Genomic DNA, 25,937 nt, shown 5'->3' on the forward strand with positions numbered 1-25,937 from the left:
TATGCATTTATTATTTGCTGAGATACCAAAGATGTATCTGTGGGGCTTCAGTCTCCCACTGATCCTGTGCCATGAGAGAAACCAGTGCCCAACGTCTTGCTTGTTCTGACTGGGCCGTGACTCACCTTCAAGCTTCTTCTTCTGACAGACTGAAGCACACGGCGGTTAGGGGGGTGTTTCTTATGGATTCGGTTCAGGAAATCCACTTTGACAACATGCTGTGAAATGGTGTCCTGGAAACGATCAAACACCTGGCACCGATTGCTCAGTGTCAGATTCCTCTGGTTCAGCTAGGGACAAGCAGAAACACCACTGTGGTGAATTTCTAAGGTGCTGCCCCTTCCAGCTGGCCCTACTCTCTAGGCTTAAAAAACAGAAACTCTTGCTGGGCGGTGGTAGCATACACCTTTAATCCCAGTACTTAGGAGGCAGAGGCAGGCAGATCTCTGTGGAGTGTGAGGCCAGCCTGGTCTACAAAGCGAGTTCCAGGACCGCCAGGACGGTTATACAGAGAAACTCTGATTGAAACCCCTGCCCCCCCCCAAACAACCAACAAGCAAAGAAAAAAAAATTCAAAACCAAACAAATAAAAAACCAAACCAAAACAGTAAATGGGTTCCTTCTGCCTGGACAGAGGCCTGTAATGGGGCAGGAGACTCCTGCTCCCTGGAAAGGCTTTTGGGAGTTAGGAAAACAGTCAAGTAGCCCAGAAGTGCCCCTAATTCAGCCAGACTGTAGGTCAGGACAACCCATCAGGGTCAATCCTAGCAGGCCTTGGCCCTCAAGAGAGCCAAAGAAGCAGACTCCCCACCCATCAAGGAACTGTTCTTACAGAAAAACTGTCCTACATAGAGGCCTTGCAGGTCAAAATCCCATTCCTGCTCCAGGGTACCAGCAAGCATTACCAAACTCATCTCAGTTCAGATAGTACATCTTCCCTTGTGGAAGAGAAACCTCTGATCTGCTCTTAAAGGTCAAAGGGAGAGAAGGGAGGAACTTGTGCCGGTGCTGACAGAAGGCATGGAGAACCTGTGCCACTTCTAACCTCTAGTATATCTGACCTCTACACTCTAATTCAAATGACAGGATCTGGATGACAAGAGACGGCTTAGGGGTTAAGAGGACTTTCTATTTTCCAGAGAGTACACTCAGTTCCAGACAGTCTGATACTCTCTTCTTCTGCCCCCTGAGGTCACCTACACACATGGTATTCACTTACGCAAACATCTGTGTACATTAAAAAAAAAAATTTCTTAAGAAACTTATTACTTTATGCTGGGTGTGGTGGTACATACCTTTACTCTCAGCACTTTGGAGGCAGCTGAGATAGTCAGATCTATGTGAGTTTGAGACCAGCCTGATTCACAAATCCAGGCCAGCCTGGACTTGAGAGAAACCATCTCAAAAGTAATATATTTTTTTTAACCTCATGTGTATGAATCTTTTGCCTGCACAGGCAAGTGGAGAGTGTCGGATAATCCAGAACTGAAGTTACGGAAAGCTGGGTTGTGAGCCACCATACGGGTGCTGGGAATGGAACATGGATCCTTAACAAGAACAAGTACTTTTTTAAAAAAAATGATTTTATATTCATTCATTCATTTTTCCCCAAGAAAGGGTTTCTCTGTGTAGCCCTGGCTGTCCTTGAACTTAAGAGATCTACCTGCCTCTGCTTACTGAGCGCTGGGATTAAAGGCATGTGCCACCACTGCCCAGCCCAGTCATGGTAAGTCTTATGGTTTAATTGGAAAGGCTATTTTTGTAAGGAAATACCTCATGGGTGACTACATAGAAGGATTGACCCTCCTGGAGAGGCAGACAACAGGTCTGCTCTAGGGTAGAAAGCTGTGTGTAAAATGTCTACAGAGGGCCAGCGAGATGGCTCAGTGCATAAAGTAAACCCGGTGACTTGAGTTTGATTTCCAGAACCCAAGTGGAAAATGGGGCTAGTGAGATGGTGGAGTGGGTAAGGGTACTTATCACCAAGCCTGGTAACTTACAACATTATCCTCTGACCTCCACATGTATGCTCTGGAGAGCACACACATGCACACAGACACAGTAGTAATAAAGCTGGGTGTGGTGGTGACTCAGATTTGTAATTCTAGCACCTGGGAGGTGGAAAACAGAAGCAGGCTCAGGGAGGTTCTAGACCATTCTCGGCTACACAGTGAATCACAGGGGCTGGAAATGGCTCATTGGTATGCTCTTATAGAAGATCCAGGTTCAGTCCCCAGCATCTACATGATGGCTCACAACAAGTTCTAGATCCAGCTCTAGGAGTGCCAACATCCTGTTCCAGTCAACAAAGGCACGAGCCATGCGCATGATGCACTTGTATACATGCAGGCAAAATACACACATAAAATACAAAATAATTAAAAAATAAAAACCAACAGAACCCACCCTCAAACCAAAAAATGTGCTGGGGCTGTAAATCAACAGTAGAACACTTGCCTAGCCTATACAAGGCCTGGGGTTCCATCTCTAGCACTAAAAATTAAAAAAAAAAAAAAAAAAAATTAAAAGAAAAAAAAAAAGAAAGAAAAATCACTGGCAAGATTGTTTTGTTGTTGGCTGCGGCATTTACTTTCATCCATTCAACAACTCACTGAGAACCTAGGATGTGCCAACACAAGGAGTTATAAAGAACTAATGCAAGAGCAGGGCACAAAGTCATTTAATGGTTGGGCCACGTGTATTCCTAACAGCCAATCATTTATTCTCTTAAGGTTGGCTCTAATAAACTCACTCTTAGGGCGGTAACAGTATTTCTTTAATTCTTGTGGGGTAAAAATGACAAGCAAGCAAATCAAGCTGCACAGCCTCAACAAGATCCATGGGAAGGCAAGATGCACAGGTGAGATCCATGAGAACAGACCTGAGTGAGGTCTGCTGAAACCAGTGAACTCCCGCACAATGCTGACTCTAGTGTGCTTTCTCGGGGCAGTGCCTGCCCCAGCCGGATTAGATACGCCATGCTTACCACCACATGCTCGATGTGATTAGGACACATCCATCTGCCCAGGGGCATGGCAGTGAGCGGGGGCTCGAGGCAGTCCATGTGAAACAGAAGTGGGCAATAGTCACACTGGATGAGAGGCGCTACTCGACAACTCCTGCAAAGGAATGAGATATGATAAGTGATTTCTGTGGCATGATGGGAAAATTAAAGACTAACTCACAGCTTCTTCCCTTCTTCCCTCCCTCCCTCCCTCCCTCCCTCCCGGGTTCTGTCACATAACCACTCAGTAAGGAAGATGGAAACCAGGGTCTTCAGTATTTTATCTTCTAGAAAAAAATGCATCTTGTGAATGTAAATGTTTATTTGGAGGATGGCTAATGTGGCTATCAGAGCAAGGATGACCAATGCTTAGTACTCATCTCTGCTTTCTGATCTTCCTATTTTTAAGAAATTCTCACTCAAAACAAACAAACAAAAAACCCTTAGATGCTGGTTTAATTGCCCAGTGGTACAAGCAGACTGCTACCAAGCTTGACTACCAGAGTTCAATTCATAGAACCCATTGCTAAATGGAAGAATCAAGTCTTTCAAGTTGACATCTGCACAGATGTTGTGGCACATGTTCATCTTACCGTCAAAAAGCAAATGTAATAAAAATACATTAGCAGACTTTCTGGAGTTGTAACTACACGACAAAAGATTTCCCCTCTGTGTGAAAAGACCAATAACCAGTACTGATAATTGGAGATGGAGGCAAGAAAATTATGTTGCATATACTTACAGAAGTACGCTTCAAGGAGAGGCAAATACAACCCCAAAGGTATACTAGAGACAAAGCTTTTCCCGGCAGAGTTCTGTAGTTGTTCTTCTATTTACTTATTTATTTTTGTTTTTTTGAGACAGAGTTCCTGTTAGGACTGGCTGTCCTAGAACTCATTCTGTAGACCAGGCTGGCTTTGAACACATAGAGATCTGCTTGCCTCTGCTTCTCAAGTGCTCGGATTAAAGGCACACAGCAAAACAACCGCCAAGTTCTATACTTCTAATTGACTACCATCTAGTTTTCCATAGCTTTTGTTATGAACACTTTGTTGTTAGGGGTGTGGCTATGAAAGTCTCATGTAGCCTGAACTCACTGGTTAGCTAAGAATGATTCTCAATTTTTATTCCTCTTGCATCTAAGACCCAAGTGCTGAGATATCAGTTTGCACCATCATTTTGGGTTTATGTAATGCCGGGTATCAAACCATGTCGGGTAAACACTGTACTAACTGTGCTATATCCTCAGTCCCCAAGCATCCTTTGTGATAGCCATTTTCTCCTGCTATCCTGCTCCAACCATAACAGTTTTTCTGACTCAAGCCAACAAATCCAGCTTCAATCATTGAAATATCTGGTTTCTGTGACTGAGGAGAGTAATTTGTCTACCTTTGTCTCTGGGATCAAAGGTGTGTGCTACTACACCTGCTTCTTTTGATTGTCTAGACTTGTGATAGTCTCATAATAAATTTTAAACATATACCCCCCCCACTTCCCAACAAGTCCCTCTGAGTTTCATCTCTTGTAAGCTTATTTTTTTTTATTTTTAATTTTTTTGGTTTTTCAAGATAGATGGGTTCTCTGTGTAATTCTGGAACTAGCTCTTATAGACCAGGCTGGCCTTGAACTTACAGAGATCCACCTGCCTCTGCCTCCCAAGTACTGGGCACCACCACCCACTACCACCCGGCAAGTTTAATTTAAAAAAAAAAAAAAACTTATTGTGTGTGTGTGTGTGTTTGTGCATGTCACAGCTCCCCTGAAGAGGTTAGAAGATAACTTGCCACAGTTTTGTCCTTCCAGTATGTGGCTTCTGGGAGTTGAGCTCAAGTTATAATGATGTGGGAGCCTTAATCCAATGAGCAATCACACTGGTTCTGACCTACTGGGTTTAATCACTGTTGCTCACAGGAGCAGGGTGGGGGTTACTTACTAATACCCATCAACCAATAAGCCTGCCTGGAAAGTGGGGCCTTATGAGTGGGGCTAGCTTTGAACTCCCCAAATTGCCTCCACCTCCTAAGTACTGGGATTACATGCATATATCATACACCTGGCTCTGGATCTTGATTCTTCAGGTAATCTGTTATTGGCATATTCAAGGAAGTGGCTAGTCAATTAGTTCTGTGTGCTTATACCATCAGAATATGGCTGTCCACATTAACACACAGGACTTAAAAGGATAAGAGGGGGAAAAAAAAACCAACAACAACTACATTTGTTGAATATAGGGATAGAAAAAAAATACCTGTTACACGTGAAACAGACTTTGACCGGCAAGGGAACGAGACCATTATGATCTAACTCATGCTGTGTTCTTTTAACGTTCTTCCCCGTGGTTTCCTCCTTTCTTCTCCGTTTGCTAGAACCTAGAAAAGAAGCTGGTGGTGCTGAACTGCCCTTGGCTTCGAATTTCTTGTTGGAATATGAAAACATTAAGTGAAAGGAACAGATCTAAGCAAAAGCATGTGCCATGGCTGGGGTAGATTTCTTTCTGAGGACCCCAGGGCTAGTTTCAAGTGACAAAACAGGAGTAAGAAAGAAGGGTTGGGGAGACAACGACACGGGATGACCACAACAGATACATGGCGACTAGAAACAGAAGTTACCTGCTTTAAGGCAGAAACACACTGATCTTACCAATATGAAATAACCAGAAACCTGGGATAGTAGCAACCTATGTCCAAGTTACACGGTCAACAAAGACTAGTCTGTGAAGATAACTGAGCAATTTAATCATGTTTCTATAGAAACCAGAAAAGCAGATTCCATATACAACCCTCCCTCCCAATTTGACACAGGTTCTCTCTCTGTAGTTCTGGCTGACTTGGAACTTGCTCTGTAGACAAAGGTGGCCTAAAACTCAGATATTCATCTGCCTCTGCCTCCCAAGTGCTGGAATTAAAGTTATGCGCCAATAAGCATAGATATATGTGCCCTTTAAAATAAAATGTACATGTGTAAAGGTCAGAAGATAACTTTCCCCTACTTCCACTTTTATGTGGATTCCAGGGATCAAACCCAGGTTTGCATGGCAAGTGCCTTACTATCTCAGCTATCTTGCAAGCTGCCCGATAGGCATTTCCATCCATGCATGCATATTCCTCCTCCTTTCTCACAGACACAGTCTCTGCAGCCCTAGCTGGCCTCAACCTCAGAGATCCATCTTCCTCCATCTTTTCATGCTGGGACAAGAGGAATGTGGCACATTTGGATCATGTGTATTCTTTTTTTTTCTTTCTTTTTTTTTTTTTCAAGACAGGGCTTCTCTGTGTTAACAGCTCCGCTGTCCTGGTGCTCACTTTGTAAACCAGGCTGATCTCAAACTCACAGATCCAGCTGTCTCTGACTCCCAAGCGCTAGGATTAAAGGAGTGCACCGCCACTGCTAGGCTTCACGTGTGCTTTTTAAGCCTTCCAATTTTCTTGTTTTTGTATATGTCTGTATCTGAAGGCATGAGATTTCCTTTGACTGCAGTCTACTTTAAATATTAAGGCAGCTCTTCTTCTGGAGCTCACCACTTTAGTTTGTCTGGACAGCAAGCTTACTCCACTTCCGCCTCCCACAATCTTATTACAGGAAGGCTGTCCTGCCCACCTGGCTGATGACATGGATTCTGAAAATATGAACTCCAGTTCTCACATTTGCATGGCAAGTGCTTTATTCCCTGAGCCATCTTCCCATATTCCCTTTTGTTTTTTCAGACAGGGTCTCACTTTGTAGCCTAGGCTGGTGAAAAACTCACTACATAGCTTCTGCCTCAAACTGATGCTGGAATTACAGGCAATTAAGACACCATGCCTAGCCAATCTGACTGTTTTTTTAGGGGGGGGGGGGGAAAGAGATCTAGAAGTGTCATGGTATCAAATAGAAGCCATGACTTGGTTTTCTTTGTTAAAAGAGGAAATTTGACAATAGCTATCAAATCTACCATTGCCAACTGTGACCTAGCAATTCTAATAATATTAGGAGCTGGAGAGATAGCTCAATGGTTAAAGGGACTGGTTGCTCCTTTGAAGGACCCAAATTCAATTCCCAGCATCAACATGGTGGTTCACAACTATCGCTAATTCCAGTTGCAGGGGATCTGATACCCTTTTTCTAGGTTCTGTGGGCACCAGGCACACACATGGTGCACAAGACATATTTGCAGGCAAAAAGCCATATACATAAAAATAAATAAATTAAAAAATGTTAGGAACAATTTAAATGGCAATGAACAGAAAACTGCTTAAATCAATTATAGTACATTTGTATAACGGACTATTATGGAGCCATAACAAAAACCTAATGAAATGCTACAGTAATGCTAAAACCACTGGACTACATTATAAAAATAAAGAACAAACTGTAAAAGTTTGTACAGTATGCTATTTAAGAAAGTACAGGCAGACATACATACTTACATACTCTTTCTCCCTCTCTCCCCAGAATGATAAATAAGAACCAACCAAAGAGCAGCTGTCTGCAAAGGGGAGAAGGGGATGCTGGGGATCAAATCCAAGACTTTGTGCATGGTAGCTCTACCATCCAACTATATTCCTAAACTTTGTTTCTTCATTCATTTATTTAGGAATTTAAAAGATTTGGGCCGAAGAGATTGCTCAGAGGTTAAGAGCACCGACTGTTCTTCCAGAGGTCCCAAGTTCAATTCCCGGCAACCATATGGTGCCTCATAAGCATCTATAATAAGATCTGGTGTCCTCTTTTGGGGTGCAGGCACACATTCAGGCAGAATACTTTATGCATAATAAATAAATCTTAAAAAGGAATTTAAAAAATTTAATTCTGGGGCTGGAGAGATGGCTCAGCAGTTAAGAGCACTGGTTGCTCTTCCAGAGGTCCTGAGTTCAATTCCCAGCACCCACATGGCAGCTCACAACTGTCTATAACCCAAGTTCCAGGGCATCTGACCCTCACACCCATGAACATAATAATAATAAAATAAATAAAAATTAATTCTGTACATCATCTATCTGCATGTGGGTTTGTGCATGTGCCTACAGAAGCCAGGTGTCAGATCCCAGAGGCTGGTGTCAGAGACAGCTGTGAGCTGCCTGATATGGGCGCAGGGAAAGGAACTCAAGTCCACTGGAAAAGGAGCAAGTACTTTTAACTGCAGAGTCATCTCTCTAGTCCCTCTTTTAACTAAGATTTTTTTAAAAAATTTATTCCTTTATGCACATGAATGTTTGCCCATCTGCATATATGTGCACCATGTGCATGCCTGGTGCCTGTAAAGGCCAGAAGAGGATATTGGACCCCTTGAAACTGGAGGTACTGATGGTCATGAGTCACAATGGGAACCAAACCTCAGGTCTCTGCAGAAGCAGCCTGTGCACTGAACCACTCAGCCATCTTCTTGAGCCTTCTTTATATGTTTTGAGACAGTCCCAATATGTAGTGCAGGCTGGCCTCAAATTCATGATCCTCTTGCCTTACCCTCCCCCAAGTGATCAGATTATTGCTATGTGTCACCCTACTTGGCTTATGTTAGGAAAAAAAAACCTGTAGGGCAACAATAGGACAGGAGACAGAAGACTCAGAAAATAAAAAAACTGAGTAAGTACTATAACAACTAAAACCTTTGATGCTATCTCCAGGCAGAACAAGGAATAATAACAAAAGACAATGGCTATAGGCAGTAACCTTGCAGGCAGCACTGCTCTTTGGGCTAAATAATAACCCTCTGGAAAGCCAGGGTAAGAAAGGAGAGATGATGAGGATGATGATGTCGCTAACCTGGTAGTGCAGTGGTACAAGTCAGTTCATTGGGCAACTGAAATTGGGTAGGGTTCCGCTCCATGGCGGCAGCAATCAGCAGCTCAAAAGGCCGCCGCAGCTGAGGCTGCACATAGTCCGGCTCTGTTGCTACTGGCTCCTCATCCACGTCAATGATGTCCTCATCAACGTCGTTATGCTCAGAGGTGGGGGTCTCTGTGCTGGCGTTGGATGTGGGGGTGCCAGGCCGGCTGGCTCTCCTTTCCAGGATCCGGGCATGGGCAATGGCCTTGAGTTCAGTTTTGCTAGCTGATCTGTCCAACAAGTCAGTGTCACTGCTGGGGGATGTAGTCCGTTTACTGGATTTGTCCACCAGTCCATTGACGTGGCCCAGCTCCTTTTTCTGCTCTCGTTTCTGCGCAAATGAATAGGTGGGCCCATCATGAAAAGAACAAATAGAGATGGGTATACAATGTCCTGCTAGACCACTTATGAAAATTACAAAGTCCCTTACACATCACAGAATCATCTACCCCAGGACCTGGGACAGCAGCCTATTAAAGTTGAGATATATATTTTAATTTTAATTGTGTGTATTAGTATTTTGCCTGCATATACGCCTGTGTACCGTGCATGTGCCTGATGCCCATCAATGCCAGAAGAAGGCCTCAGATCATAGAAACTGGAGTTGAGAGCTACCATGTAGATGTTCCAGGTCCTCTGGAAGAACAGTCAGTACTCTATTGCTGAGCCATCACTCTAGCCCTAGATACAGCTATAACTGAACTAACTAAAATGGAGAAAACATGGCAGGAGTGAATTACCGAAAACAGTGTGGGAATTTTGGAATAACTAATTCACTGTATGATACTTAACACCTATATACATATGAAGCACAGGGCAAGCCGCTAACAAACTAACCACAGAACTAATTTAGTGAGATGACGGTAAGAACACTGTAATACAAAGGTCACTGTCACTTACTTGCCTGTGACAAGTGCATCCTGACCTACCGATAGGTTTTGAAAATAGCTCAAAACAGAGAAAGTCTGCAAAACAGGCTGGGAAAGCTCACTTTTCAGGGGGATGGCACAGAAAGGTGCCACACGGAGAGAACCAGTGCAGAAAGCAGGCACCCAAGAATCGTAGCTTTCCATCTTAGCTAGAAACTCAGAAAGTGATCCTTTTAGAAGGCATGAAATGCAAAAAGACTCCAGTGAACTTAGTAGGAATGGAAAGTGGACAACGCAGCTTCCCAAGGCTCTAAAATCAACAGTGTCATATTAATCTCCATTTAGTTAGGTCCTGCCTAGGCAGCTCAGGAATTCCTCCATCTGCAAAGTGAAAGCACTGAATCCGGTCCCTCTTAGGGATATGGTGGTGGTAAAAGGACTGCATCTATGAAAGGCATGGGTGACCTTCCCCAGGAGTCATAACAGGACTGACCATCACGAGTTCATGAGACCCAAAAGAAATCTACTTCAATCCATTTCACTGTGAATACTGAGGTCAAAGGGGAGTGGTGGTGACGGTGGATAAGGCAGCTGTGGAACCCTTAGGTAGAGAGGTCTATGTAAGAGTGAGTCAGAGCAGCATCTCAGGAGGAACGCCCTATGCTAGGAAAAGAGCGTACTGTTCCTAGCAAGCAAAGGTTTCTAGAGAACAAGAGGTAACAGACCTTTAGAATGAGAGAAAAATTTGGTTCCAATCTTGGCTCTTTCAATTCCTGAGTCCTTGGGAAAATAATCTATATTTCATAGCCTCAGTCTGTTCCTTTCCATAATTATGATCTACCACCAGCATTCTTCGATACTTGCATAGATTAAGCAGAATAACAGTAAACACCTGGCATACAATGGGCACTAGCAAGTTTTCACCTCTTTTCCTTGGCTGATCCCAACCCTTTAATGTCTAGCTTCTTTGCATAGTAAGTTTCTGAACAGATAGGGCATGCTCTATGAGATGCACAGGAAAGGGCTTTGGAAGCTAGGTAGCTCTTTCTGTTTCTGCAACTGAGGATGTCACCACTGACCATGACATCATGTTATGACCAAGAAAACAGCAGTGATGCCACAAAAAAATAAATTCTTTGGTTATACAATTAGTGTGGGAAGAAAGCAGGGTAAACTACAGACAAATCCTAATTATAGCCCGTAATGTAAAGGTGGGATCAAATATAATCTGGTGACACACACGTACTTCCTTTTTTTTTGGGGGGGGGGAGATAAAGGAAAGTTTAGTTCTTGCTCTCTATAAAAAAATTTCAAAGTAGCCAGGTGGTGGTGCACATAATCCCAGCACTCAGAAGGCAGAGTCAGGCAAATTTCTGTGAGTACAAGGCCAGCCTGGTCTACAGAGCGAGTTCCAGGACAGGCTCCAAACTACACAAAGAAATCCTGTCCTGAAAAACCAAATAAGTAAATAAATAAATTAAATTAAAAGAAATTCAAAGTAGAAAACAATTAGCCATGCTCATAATTCAGTTAGTACTGACCTAGAGAAAAGGGAAACAAAGAGAAACAGACAACCAGGACAGAGGGGTTCAAAATCTACTCCTTTAATAAAACTGATCAAGCCTCTAGAAACCCCACGGAACTGAGAAGAGCCTTCTTTTTTGGAGCCACAGATAAGGACACCATATTCAGGCTATTTCCTAAGAGATCAATAAGATCAGACTAAGCCTGTCACTAGTGACTTAACATGGCTCACTGGATTAACACCCCCCTTCTGCCCTCTTTCACATCCCACGTCTGGAGTTTTAAGTCTTACAGTCAACATGGAGAGAGAATAGTGATCCAGTGTTAGAAGGGACAAGAGGATGAAATGCCCTTAGGATCAAGCCCCTTAGCTCTGAAGGATCGTTGCTCTAGCTCTGGCATTCTGAGTGGAGCCTTCAGAAAGCAGCATTATTACCTTTCGGCGAACAGTGCACCGGTGACACATCCACTCCCCAGGAGGCAACATCTCTTCACTCAGTGGAGGGTTACTGTGGGGAAAAGACAAGGGCAAGACTAAGTAACTAACCCTTGGATGCAGCTGAAAATAGATCTGGCACAAGCTGCATGTCCCTAACTACTGCTGTGGCCAGTTCTGGAGCCCTGCTAGAGCTCTCGTGTCCTTCCAAATGCCTATTTAACAATGTATCATCATCTCAAGGGGGAAAACTCCTACAACTTAAAAAGAGAAGCCAAATCCACAGCTGTCGACCCTAGGTCTACAGGAAAAGGCAAAAAGTACTAGTTGAGAGCCTGAAGAATCATTCCCAAATTCTGTACTATGCCTCACTCAAAGTCTGAGTCTAAACCCAATCTCTTCTCTCCGTGGTTCAGAACCTTGTCACACAGTCCATTCATTCTAACCTGACACGCCTCCTCAAGTATCCATGCCCCCAATGAACATTTGCCACTTCTTCTTTTGTGACACTCTCCTGCAAGTAAAGCTGTACCCCCACCCCCAATAGCCATTCCTACAGCTTGCTCTAGGCTCCATGGCTTTGTTTGGTCTCGCATCCACAAGCAGTCCTTTGCCCTCCTCTTCAATTAGGTTTGTCTTGAGACTCGCTTTGACAAACAGAATGCAAGACCATTGACATGTTGTAACTTTCAAGCCTGAGCCTTAAGCAATCTGTAGATTCCAACCTTTTATGTCTGGAATGTTCTGTTTCCGAGCTCTGCTGAGAGAGTCACATGGAGGAGGTCTGAGGTACTGCAATCAACAGCTTTAGTTGAACACCAACAGGTCATACCAATTACTGCTATGAATCATCTTGGACATACCAGAGCAGATAAGTCTCCAAATAACTGTGGTCCTGGCCAACTACATGTACAACAGAAAACCACCAAGCTGACCCCAATTCAAGCCTCTACTAGTCTGTTTTGGGCCACTGCGTTTTGGTAGGTTACCAGACATGGCTTCTCCACCTGCACTTTCTAGACTACTCACTCCCTGTTAAACAGTTGAGTTCCTTTTTCTCTGTGTGTGGGCATGTGCATGAAGTGTTTTGTCTGTGTGTATGTACGTGCACCACATAGTCGCCAGAAGAGGGTGCTGGAGTTACAAGCAGTTCTGAGCCACCTGATATGAATTCTGGAAACCAAACTCAGGTCCCCTGAAAGAACAGGATGCTCTCTCAACTTCTCAACTTCAGAGCCATCTTTCTAGCCTGCCTCCTTGCATTTTTAATAAATGAAGCCTTAATTAAAACCAGAGCTATATCAGGCATGACACAGGCCCAGAATTTGGGAGGCTAAGGCAGTAAGACTGAAATTGATGCCAGCTTGAGCTACATAGTGATTTACAAGCTGGCCTAGCATGCATGAAACTCTGCTTCAAAACAAAGCAAAACCCAAGCCAAACAAGCAAAGCTCAAAACCCAAGCTGTGTAGGGTTAGACCTCACAGACCTTTAGATCATTACTTCCATTAAAGTTACATGGAGATTTTATCAAATTCCCAGAAGAGTCACATTTATATTGCTAATACAACAAGTATCTTGTTCTAAAAGTATGATTTCCAGTTAAACAGCAACATCTAGAAATGCATTAGAATGTAAATTCTAGCCTGGGACCATCACTCAGTTGGTAGAGTACTTGTCTAGCATGCATAAGTCAGTTGTGGGGTGCCCTTTAAATCCAGGCATGGTGGCCCACACCTATAATCCCAGCATTAAGGAGGCTGGGGGCAGGAGGATCACTGTGAGTTTGATGTCAGCCTGGACTACACAGTGAGACTGTCTCAACTCCACCCCACCCCAATAAACTGGGCCAACTCAGTCAGTAAAGGCACTTGTTGCTTCTGAGCCTGACTACCTGAGTTTGAGCCTCCCTCAGAACCTACATGTTGGAAGGAGAGCAAAGCCCTGCAAGCGATCCTTTGGTATGTGGTCAGTCTGTCTCTTAGGGTTGGTCTCTCTCTAACACACACACACACACCAATAAATAAAAGGTGCCTTCAATGGTACCCTTCTCATCTATCAGAACAGTGATTCTCAACCTGTGGGACATAACCCCTTTGTAGGTCACATCAAATATCCTGCATATTAGATATTTACATTATGATTCATAACAGCAGCAAAATTACAGTAATGAAGTAGCAATGAAAATAATTTCATAGTTTGGGGTCACCACATTAAAGAGTTGCAGCATTAGGAAGGTTGAGAACTACTGCATCAGAATATAAACCTGGGTGGCATATGCCTTTAATCCCAACACTAGGAAGGTAGAGGCAGGAGGATCTCTGTGTGTTCGAGACCAGCATGGTCTACAGAGTGAGTTCTAGACAGCCAGGGCTACACAGAGAAACCCTGTCTCAAACTATTAAAAAAAGAAAGAAAAAGCCTAAAAATAAATAAAAATTTCAAGCTCCTCACAGACAAAGGAAAAAGGGTTCCCAGTAACAATACCACATTTACTCAACAAATCAGTTTTTGCAGACAGACCCACACTAGTCATCTGGCATTTCAGTGGACAGCACACTCTCTTTATCATTCATAGCTATTCAATGGTAATTCAGTCAGTGACCCTTTAAAGATGGTGAGGTTAAGGCACATATGGATTCTAGAGGAAGCCAGAGTTTTACAAGTATTTATTTCTGCATTTTGGCAGCGATGAAAAGGCTCTGGAAGTAGGGACTCCTAGATGAGTGCTTGGATACATAAAAGTATTGTAGCATCTTGATTTTTAGATTGCCCCTGAGAACATCCACATTCTAAGAAGACTGAAGTCCTCCAACAATTGTCTTTTGTTTCTGGGTTGTCCTGTCCTGGAAAACCAGTGACTCTTTAGCAAATAGAGCAAGGACTTTTACTTCATTTTCTGGCTTTAAAATAATACTGGGGGTTGGAGAGATGGTTCAGAGGTTAAGAGCACTGGCTGCTCTTCCAGAGGTCCTGAGTTCAATTCCCAGCAACCACACAGTGGCTCACAACCATTTATAGTGGGATCTGAAGCCCTTTTCTGGCATAAAGCTGTACATGCAGATAGAGCACTCACATACATAAAATGAATTTTTAAAAAATAAAATAATATTGTGAGTTTGAGGGATGGCTCAGTTGGTAAAGCACTTCTTGAACAAGCTTGAGGAGCCAAGTAAATCCAGCACCCAGGGAAAGATCAATCTGGGTGTGATGGTGCACACCTGTGACCTCAGCACTGGGACTCTTCCAGCAGACAGGTAGATTTCCTAGAGTTAGCCTAATGAATAAGTAGCCCTGTCTCAAACACCAAGATGGATGGCTCCTAGGGAATAACAACCAGTGTGTGCTTATATTAAGGGTCTGAGTATTCATAGATTGCTTATGCAACTAAAGATAGACGTTTTGATCTTAGTGTGGCTTTCTGTTAGGCCAGAGAAGCCCTATAGATTGCTATTATTTATACATCAACCAATTGGAAAGTTAGTTATGGATATCATTTCTTCAAAACTACACCCCTTTTTGAGACAGGGTTTCACTATAGCCCTGTCTCACCTAGAACTCACTATGTAGGGTAGGCTAGCTGTGAACTTACACAGATCTACCTGCCTCTGCCTACTAAAGTGCTGTGATTGAAAGGCATGTGCCATAACATCTGGCCCAAACCAATACTTCTTTTAAAGTCAACCTCTGCTGTGTGACTCCAACATAGCTAGATTCCCATGAACAAATTCAAATGACCCAAATGACTCTACTACTGATGAGACTGTCTAGAATGGTCAATGTCTGGAGCCATACAGAAAAAACTACAGGCGGGCTGGAGAGATGGCTCAGTGGTTAAGAGCACTGGCTGCTCTTCCAGAGGTCCTAAGTTCAATTCCCAGCAACCACATGGTGGCTGACAACCATCTGTAATGAGATCTGGCACCCTCCTCTGGCGTGCAGGCATACATGGAGGCAGAATGTTGTATACTTAATAAATAAATAAATCTTTAAAAAAAAAGAAAAAGAAAAAGAAAAAACTACAGGCATCCCTCACTGGGACACTGTAATGCCTACACTGATAGATTTCTCTGTCTATGATTCAGAGTCCACAGCCAGATGATCCCAACTTACAGTACAGTTTTAGTTCCGAATGCCTTTCCTTCTCTAATGAGGCCGCAGCTCACCACCACAAATGGAAGATGTTAGTAGTTGTCATGGTTCTTGGCTCTCTAATTAAGAGCATCTATTTCAAGTCCTATGCCAGTGTCACTGATCTGAGCCTAACTGCACACATTTCCCTGGCCTATCAATACCTGTGAACCTGCACATTACCATTTACTTCAGACCATCCCCACCAGTGAGACCTGTTGCTCATAGCACTGCGTTAATTACCCATCCAGCACAAGAAGTTCTCCAGTGTGCAACTGGAAGGGAAGGAGGAGGGGAACACAAGAACAAAGAAAGGAGAGTGAGAGAGACCGTGGAGCAGAAAGACTGCCTTCAACTTCAGAGATCTTTTCTTTGTATTACAACAGGCAGATTAAAAAAATACAAAACAAAACTGGTGTTGAATGCTAGACATAAAGAAAGGAAAGAAAGAAAAGCGAGGTTACTGGTGTGTGGTTTGCAACTACCCACTCATCTCAGCAACAGTGACAGAAAACTGCAATCAATGGCAGCATGAAAACAATGAAAACTCTCACTTAGCCAAGGGTGTAGGTATAGATTAGGACAAAAGGGGGAAAATGGATGAAAATATTAAAAAAAAACCACTCCATTTTCTCTGTGAAAATATGATACAAATTTAATACAAATACTTAACACTAAAAAACACTATCTGTATACAACAGACCAAGAACCTCTCTCCTGAGCTTGTAAAAGAGGTCAGTCACATGAGCCAGTCGGGTCCCTTCTGTCAGAAACCATCAGTCTCCAAGATTTAAATGACTTTCTAAGCCATTTACAGCAGTTTCAGTTGGAATAAAGTAGTGGACTCAGAAAAGATTTGACACTCCCTGCCCCCCGTGGATGAACATCCCCTGCCTTGTTTTGGTGTGAGATGTGGTATTTACCAAGCAAATAGTAACACTAAGCAGTTTTGATTTTTAATTTCATAGTTCACAGGTCTCATCGATCCATCTGAGGTCTACTACTAGATTAAAATCCCCTAATTATATTTAGCAGCATCATAAAGACCAACAGAAAAAAACAATGCAGGCTTAGAATTATGCTCTCAGATTGTCGCTGCTGACCTAGGCTGGGTCAGAAATTGGGATGTGCCCACGTACACACACACACAGTAAGGGTAAGGTGATTACTGACAGAACCATCATCATAGTTCAACCTTACAGCAGCCATCTTGATCTAAAGACAACCTCTAGGTCCTCCTGAAAATAAGCCTTTTAGAACTGGAAAGATGGCTCAGGGGGTAAATGTATTTAATGCCCATGCAGAAGATCAAGGTTTGGTTTCCAACATCTACATGGTGGCTTGAACTGTCTATAACTCCAGTTCTAGGGAATCTGACACCTTCTTCTGGTCTCCACAGGCACTAGGCACACATGTGGTGCACAAACATACGCACAGGCAAAATACTCACACACACAAAATAAAAATAAACCCATTTTCTTTTAATCTTAAAAAAAGAAAGGAAAGCAAACATGCCTTTTCAGGAAATATGCTGAACCAGGTATATTCTGGAAAAGCTAAGAGGTGATAGGCAAAGTTTAACTTAAAAAAATATGTAAAATACACATCTGAGCCTATGAGATGACTCAGAATAAAAGCACTTGTAATACAATAGTGACAATCTGAGTTCCATTCTCAGAACCCTTGATGGAAGAGAAACTATTGTCCTCTAATCTCCGTGTGTGTACACAACTACTAACATTTTCACTTTCCCTTTTTTTTTTTTTTTTTTTTTTTTTTTTTTTTTTNGATGCTGTAGGTGACTCAGTTATCTGGATTCCTTTTTTTTTTTTTTTTTTTGGTTTTTCAAGACAGGGTTTCTCTGTGGCTTTGGAGCCTGTCCTGACACTAGCTCTGTAGACCAGGCTGGTCTCGAACTCACAGAGATCCGCCTGCCTCTGCCTCCCAAGTGCTGGGATTAAAGGCGTGCGCCACCATCTTTCCTTTTTGAGACAGGGTTTCACTATGTAGCCCAGGCTAGCCTCTAACTCACAGGGATATATCTATGCCTCTGCATTCTAGTGTTGGGATTAAAAGTATATGCCACTATACCTAGCTATCCCCCTCCCCACCACCACACACAGGGTTTCTCTGTGTAGTCCTGGCTATCCTGAAACTTACTATGCAGACCAGGTTGGCCTCGAACTTAAAGAGATCCACCTGCCTCTGCCTCCTGAGCCAACTAAAAGAAAATTCTTCAGGTTAGAGATATAGTTTAGTTGGTAAAGTGCTTGCCCAGCAGGCACAAGGCTGTGGTTCAATCACCAGCACTGCACAGACTAGACTCAGCAATGCATGCATGCCTGTTATCCTAACTCTTGGGAGGTAGAGCCAGGAAGAGAATTTCAAAACTACCCTTGGCCATATTATGAGTTCTAGGCCCTGCTGGCTTACATGAGATCCTGCCTGTGTAAGAAAAGAAAAATTCTTTTGAGACATAGTGTCATTAATGTACCCAGGGCTGTTCCTTCTAATTTTTACCTTCCCATTGCTTTTGGGTAATACTGGAAACTAAAACTAGTGTGCCATGGGAATGCTAGACAAGTGCTCTACTGCTGAGACATATTCAGCCTTGAGGCTGTTCTTGAACTCATGACATTCTTTCTTCAGGAGTGTACTAATTTAAAGATACTAAAAAAAATTATCAACATATCCAAATATAACACTGCATACTTCAACAGAATGAAATTTAAGTGTCAGAAAAACCAGCAAGCTTCCTCTGGACAGCTGTGTGACACTGCCTATTCAAGTGTGACCTCTTGAAGGTGAAGAAAATGGCCACATGGGAGGACACTGAGAGAAAAGGGCCTGAGTGATTCTTTACTAGCCTAACAACTCACTCAAATCATAAAAGTGCACACTATGGGTTTTCATGCAAAGCCTGAGTGACAGTCTTAACAAGGAGACCAACAAGGTGCCGGGCAACCACAAATGCCCACTGAGAAACTTAGCTATTGCATCACCTCCACAGGCACACATCCTTCCAAACTAGCTGACTGCGCCCCAAGTTTTCTTGCCTTCTATGTAGACCTGGCTGTGGCATCCTCCTAGCAAAGGGCAGCTGGAGAAAGCATCGCAACAGCACAGGAAGAGGAGGCAGGGAAAACACCAGAGTTCAGCCCGTGTTTGCCTCCGCTACAACATCTATCATCTAGCTATTCTCGGAATTTTTATGTCTTTGTAATAGATGGGTTGGCTTTACTCTTTCACCTCCTGTTTGACACTACAGCCTACCTATCTTTGGGAAAGGGTCAACGTTCTGACCTCAACAGTAATTTTTCTTCTTCTTTTTTTAAAGACAGGGTTTCTCTGTGTAGCCCTGGCTCTCCTGGAACTCACTCTGTAGACCAGACTGGCCTAGAACTCACAGAGATCTGCCTGCCTCTGCCTCCTGAGTGCTGGGATTAAAGGCATGCACCACCCTATCTAGCAACAGTAATTTTTAATACTCCTGAAGAATATTTAAATGTCAGGAAGGACAACTATATACTTTGTAAGAGTCTCAGAAGTATGAAAAGTACTATTCTGATATCAAAATTTTTGTTGTTTTGTGTGAGAAAGGTTGGCCTTGAACTTGTGATGCTCCTCTCGCCTCAGCTTCCTAAGTGCTTGAATTTCAGAAGTGAGCCACCACATTTAGCTTCTGTCACCAAATTTTAGAGGACGACCAACGAAAAGATAACAGCCAGACCAATCTCATATTACAGAAACAACTCAGCAATCTGGGCCAGCTATCAATACTGGATAGAAAATTCTATTAAGGCCTACAAAGCTAAAAATACTAACAATATCTTTTTCTGGTTCTTTTTTTTTTTAAAGACAAGGTCTCATGAAACATATAGCCCAGACTGGCCCCAATCCTCCTGCTTTGACGTGTGTGCATGTGCAAACACGCACACACACTGCAATATAAACATTGAACTTAATTTAGGCAGCAAGTTTTTACTTAATATAAAAGAGACTCTTTGGGGCTGGAGAGATGGCTCAGCGGTTAAGAGCATCACCTGCTCTTTTCCAAAGATCCTGAGTTCAATTCCCAGCAACCACATTGTGGCTTACAGCCATCTGTAATGAGATCTGCTGCCCTCTTCTGGTCTGCAGGCATACACACAGAGAACATTGTATACATGATAAATAAATATTAAAAAAAAAAAGAGAGAGACCCCTGCCTCATTTGCCACCCTCTGACAGGTGGCAAATGGCAAATTATTTGGGCCCTATAGCATCAGGCTTGCTCCCTACCCCCAATTCTCCTCATAAACCTCAAAGCTCCCCATCCTTTAGGACTTAAGTAATCTCGACATGCTGTCAGGCTGTGCTCTTGTGGTTTGATGCCACTGCTAAATGAGGACTCGGGCTTCCAAACCCTTCCAGTTACACCTCTAGTGACCTATTTAGAAGCTGAACACACCTCTCAGAGATAGAGAACCATAATTTTTTCCCTTTGGCCCACTTTTGGGATATCTGTGCATATACAAATTTAAGTAATTCAACAAGCATGCAAGCCCTAAATTTGAGTTATTTACCTTACTGCATATACTTTGCTAATATACAGCCTATTTCAACACCAAAGCCACAGCCTACAGAGAGGTCTGATATTAACAGATTAGCCAGGTCTGTCTATTCGCTAAGTAACAAATGGCTATGCTAGGCAAAACCAGGAGGACCACAGAGGAAGGATTAAGTAATCACAAATGACAGAGTAAAGCAAATGTTAAACAGCTTAAGTCACTGACAGAATTCTCCCAAAAACCATTTAAGAGGATGCCCTTTCAAAAAAGATGGCAAGGGCTTGAGAGATGGCTCAGAGGTTAAGAGCAGTGCCTGCTCTTCCAAAGGTCCTGAGTTCAATTCCCAGCAACCACATGGTGGCTCACAACCATCTGTAATGAGGTCTGGTGCCCTCTTCTGGCCAGCAGGCATACACACAGACACAACATTGTATACATAATAAATAAATAAATATTAAAAAAAAAAAAGATGGCAAGCAAAACTAAAGGAGAGAATATGCAACCAACCTATTCCAGATATATTCAGTGAGGTTAATGGAGTAAAATTTTCATAAACCAGTACTGATTATTTACTATTGAAAAAGTTCACCGTAAAGTTTTACACTAATCCTTATCATCCCAAAAGGGAAACAGCAGAACTCTAGCTGATGGCTTATGATAGAAGCCCACAGAGGATTAGATAGTGGTAGCTCTTTAATCCTAGCACTCAGGAAGTAGAGGCAGGTGAGTTTGTGGCCAGTCTGGTCTATAGAGTGAGTTCCAGGATAGCAAAGACCACACAGAGAAATCCTGTTAGCAAGCGCCACCCCCCAACCCACCCGCAAAAAAAAAAAAAAAGTCCATGGTAGGTCCCTGTTACTTAACTTCTAATGCAGGGCCAACTCACCCCAAGTTCTCAGTATTTTATTAGCTTCTTTGCTCTGCACAAATACAGGAGAAAAATAATATCCGACATCTTTTTTTTTTTTTTTTTTTTTTGGTTTTTCGAGACAGTTTCTCTGTGGTTTTTGGAGCCTGTCCTGGAACTAGCTCTGTAGACCAGGCTGGTCTCGAACTCACAGAGATCCGCCTGCCTCTGCCTCCCAAGTGCTGGGATTAAAGGCGTGCGCCACCACCGACCGGCCTAATATCCGACATCTTTGTATTGGTCAGAACTGAGTGAAAACCTCTAACTCAGGTATGCTGGTGTTGCTACAATCTGGATTCTACCTGGAACTCAAGCTCATTAGTAACTTTGAGAGGTTCCCTTGCCTGGCCTGGAATTGGAAGTGAGGTTTCTGGGCTGTGATATAAACAAACAAACAAATAAAGATAAAATATTCCAGTCCAGAGACACCTCTTGTTCATGCATACTGGTTTCAGAAGGAGTCTCACAGAGCAGACCAGGGAGACTAGTGTTAGGTTCTGGCACTCCCCAACTTGCTGGTACTGCACTGGTGTTTTGGTCTGTCAAAACTAACAAACACTTTTGGAAGATATCCCATATCCATATAATTTTCTCAGAAAAAGAAAGGAAAAAATTAAATAGTAAAGTGAGTGACATATAGGAAAGGAGCAGCCATGAGGTGCCACCCTCACAGAATAGCCCATGCAGCATTTCTGCTCCCCAGCCAGTGTTATTTTGCATGCCTCTCACATGAAACCATATGGGAAAGAAGCACTGTTCATTCAGTACAACAGCAAATGGAAGGAGAACGCTGAAGGAGCTGATAAAGTTTGTGATTACTTGGGAAATCGCAACAGTTTGCAAGACGTACTTGGAATTTGCTTATTGTGAATTTAACAACTGTTCCATGTAGTAGTGAATTTAGTTCCTTCTTACCAGAGATTTAAAATCAATAAACATCTCATTCTCAATTTTTCCTACCACAGAGATGTGCTAAAACCTCATCTTTGTTTTCGTTTGCTGAGACTGATGATTCTGATAGCTGGAAATAGCAGGCAGGAGAAACAGTCACCATCTCATTCTTCTTAACTGCCTACAAGTCACGGGAAAAGTAGTCAACAAGTGACCTGTGCAGTGTCCCGGGCATGGTGACAAATCAGGAACACCAAAGTGACTTTCTGAAATCCCATCTAGGGCTGTACTGAATACAATGTCCTCCTCTTTCAGGAAACTGGCAAGGGGACAGCTGTACTCCTGTTCTGTGTTTGAGAGGCTAGCATTATGTAGAGGTGTCTTATTAAGTGTCACCCGTGTGAATGCCAATGCTGACATCATGCTGTACTTCCTGGGGCCCTTATGTCAAAGGAGGAATCCAGTAGTATGGAGGGTGGGGTGGGGGGAGAAAAGTTGAGGAATGAGATAGTAGAGATAATTGATTTTAATCTGTCTTCCATTCTGTTGATTTGGAATTCTGGCATCTTAAAGCAAGACTACTGGGGTTGGAGAGGTTAGGCAAAAGGCCATCGAGCCTGATGACCTGCATTTGATCCCTACGTGACTCCCGCAAGCTGTATTCTGACTTCCATACAGGAGATGAAAACACCCTTCCCCTGGCCCTAATTAAAGTAAAAACCTGATACTGGTTTTAAGATGCTTGTACTAATTACTGTAAGAGTCACTAGAAGCCTAAGGAGAATGTTGCACTGAGTGGTCCACTTAACCACACACCCAAGGAAGTGTGTGCACACAGGAGATTAAAGACAAATTCAGAGATGGATTTTTTTTTTCCTTTTTAAAGAGTTTCGTGTATCTAAGGTTAGCTTCAACTCCTGATCTTCCTGCTTGAGCACCGGGATCATAGGTATGTACAACCATACCTGTTTTATGTAGTGCACTTAGTGCCGGGAACTTCTTGGATGTTAGCTAGGCAAACAGTCTACTAATTGAACCATATCTCCAAATATTTCTCCAAAGGTAACTCCTAGCCTTAGATTTTTTTTATTGGTTAGGAGTCACCCTGAAATGTTGAAACAGTGTTAAATCACAGAGTAAGGTTCTCTTCACTGAGATGTAACAACAAAACACAGACACACTCTTATTTGCTGTATGTATATATTTGTGTGGGCATGTACGTGGAGGTCAGAAGGCAACCTGTACAAATTCGTTCTCTGAGCTGAGCATGGTGGTGGTATGTCTTTAATCCCAGCAGGCTAATTTCTGAGTTCAAGGCCAGCCTGATCTACAGAGTGAGTTCCAGGATGGCCAGGGCTATACAGAGAAACCCTGTCTCAAAAGAACCAAAAGTTAAAATTGGTTCTTTACCCTCACATGTGGATTACAGGGATAGAACTCAAATGTGGGAGTGAAATTCTGAGTGAATGTGTGCACAGTCATATTAAGGACTCCAATGCCTCAGGCACAGGAATGACAAAGTCTTCCCAGGGCAAAACTCAGAGGGATAGTAAAACTCTGGTCCAAGTGCAAACCGTTGATAGTGTGTGCAGCCAACACTAGATATTTACATTCTGAAGACTGTTGCTGAGATTAATTGAACCTGCTTCCTTGTTCAGCTGTATATAATACCCTGCCTTCTTGATAGCTATAAGTAGTAGCCCACCTCCCTGTTCAAATACACACACACACACACCACCCCCCAAGAAAAGAAGAGTTAAGGGAAGTAAAAAGATACCCAACAGGATGATAGAATATCTACAAATCATACATATGACAAGGGACTTATATCTGGATCTCTTATAATTCAATAAATAATAACAATAAACAACTAGGATGTAGCTCAGGAGTAGTGTATAAGGTCTTGGGTTTGATCCCCAGTAATGCCAAAAATGTTTTTGAAAAAAAAAATAATTAAAAATGGATGGTGGCGGCCAGGTGGTGGTGGCGCACGCCTTTAATCCCAGCACTCGGGAGGCAGAGGCAGGCGGATCTCTGTGAGTTCGAGGCCAGCCTGGCCTACAAGAGCTAGTTCTAGGATAGAATCCAAAGCTTCAGAGAAATCCTGTCTCGAAAACCCCCCCCCCAAAAAAAAAAAGGATGGTGGCACACATCTTTAACCCCAGCACTCAGAAGGCAGAGGTAGGCAGATCTCTGAGTTTGAGGCCAATCTGGTCTACAAAGGGAGTTCCAAGACAAGACAGCCAGAGCCACACATTGAGAAACCCTGCCCTAAAAAAATAAGTAAATAAATAAATAAGTAAATGAAGAAGCGAGGCTCATCCAACACACAGTAGTGGCACATCTACCTCTGTAGCCCAGGCTGGCTGTAAGCTGGCTATTTCACCACTTCTAGCGTCCTACAGCTAGACAGAATTCTAGGTACCAAGACCTGAATCTCCTTTCAGTTCTAACTAGACAATTCCTCGGTCCTTGAAAAGTCTTCTGTTTTGTTTTGCTTTTTTGAAGGGTTTCAAGACAGGGTTTCTCTGTGTAGCCCTCAAACTCAGAGATCTGTCTGCCTCTACCTCCCTAGGGCTGGGATTAAAGACGTGCACCACTGGGCCCTTGAAAAGTCTTAAAAAATGAAACCCAACACTCTTGGAGGCACACCTGACTGAGAATTTATAATATGACTGAGAATTCATAATATATAATATGATCCTCATCCCCAGATTTAAAGATAAGATAGAGCTAAACACATTTTTCAAATATTTATGACTGAAAAAAAGTACACAAGTTAGTTACAAAGGCCAGAAGCTATCCTACATGTTGGTGGTATGCATGTGTAAATTACTGTGAAACCCTTTGGGAACAGCAGGAGACTGACGTAGAAGATTGTTGAGGTTATAATTGCAGTTCACCTTTCATTGAGTATGGTCATTTCAGAATAGGTCCCAAATTTACAAAACAATTTACACCAGTGCCACTAAGTAAACTGTACAAAAACTGCCATCGAGCCAGGTGTCCACAATCTAATATAATCTCAGTACAGGAGAAACTTGAGTTCTTAGCCAGCACCAGCTATATAGCATAGCCTAGTCTCAAAAACCAAACCAAGCCAACCACCTGGGCTGGGGATATAGTCAGGTGATGAAGAGCTTGACTAGCACGTGAAAGGCCCGAAGGTGGATTGCTGCACCAGAAACAACAAATTTGTCATTTCACAGAAAACCTTTTTCCTTTTATATCTGCTATTTCCCTTTTAAACTCAAACCATTTGGGTCACAAATATACCAAAATTATTTTTTAAATTATACCTTATTTGTTTTTAATTAAAAAAAAATTAATGTGCTTGGGTACCATGTGCACACTTGATGCCAAAAGCCAGAAAAGGGTACTGTAGTCCCTGGAGTTACATACTGTTGTGAGCTGCTAAGAAGGTGCTGTGAATTGAATCCAGATCCTCCAGAAGAGCCAGTGTAGCACAGCAAATGTTTTAACTGCTCTGCTGAGCAATCTCCCCTCTCCCCTGCCCTATTCTAATTTTCTTTTTAATGTGCACTGGTGTTTTGCCATGGGTGTCAGGTCCCCTGGAATTGGGACAGCTGTGAGCTGCCATGTAGGTGCTGGGAACCAAACCTGGATCATTTGGAAGAGCAGTCAGTGCTCTTTACCACTGAACCATCTCTCCAGTCCCTATTCTAGTATTTTTAAATAATCTTTATCTTTGTACTAACCACTCATTCCTAAGATTAACAGCCAAGCCCCACATAGTCAGAAAGCATACATTATGAACCTGAGCTCAAGTTGGACTTTCCGTTTTCAAGTGGACTGTTAT

General features: G+C 42.8%; 1 protein-coding gene across 2 annotated transcripts in view; it reads right to left on the reverse strand.

Annotated features, from left to right (window-relative positions):
• Phf12 (PHD finger protein 12) overlaps positions 1-25,937 on the reverse strand; it is a 44,418-nt gene that overhangs the window by 10,714 nt on the left and 7,767 nt on the right. For both annotated transcript variants that reach the window (XM_050128670.1, XM_050128671.1), the window contains exons 3-7: positions 11,639-11,711; positions 8,747-9,140; positions 5,253-5,373; positions 2,987-3,119; positions 126-290 (exon numbers count right to left, since the gene is read on the reverse strand). In XM_050128670.1, coding sequence (XP_049984627.1) covers positions 126-290; positions 2,987-3,119; positions 5,253-5,373; positions 8,747-9,140; positions 11,639-11,711 — 886 coding nt within the window. The remainder of the gene's footprint in view (positions 1-125; positions 291-2,986; positions 3,120-5,252; positions 5,374-8,746; positions 9,141-11,638; positions 11,712-25,937) is intronic.

Source organism: Alexandromys fortis, unplaced genomic scaffold (genome assembly GCF_014885135.2).
Source record: "Alexandromys fortis isolate MF-2015 unplaced genomic scaffold, M_Fortis_MF-2015_v1.1 scaffold_80, whole genome shotgun sequence".
Classification (NCBI taxonomy): domain Eukaryota; kingdom Metazoa; phylum Chordata; class Mammalia; order Rodentia; family Cricetidae; genus Alexandromys; species Alexandromys fortis.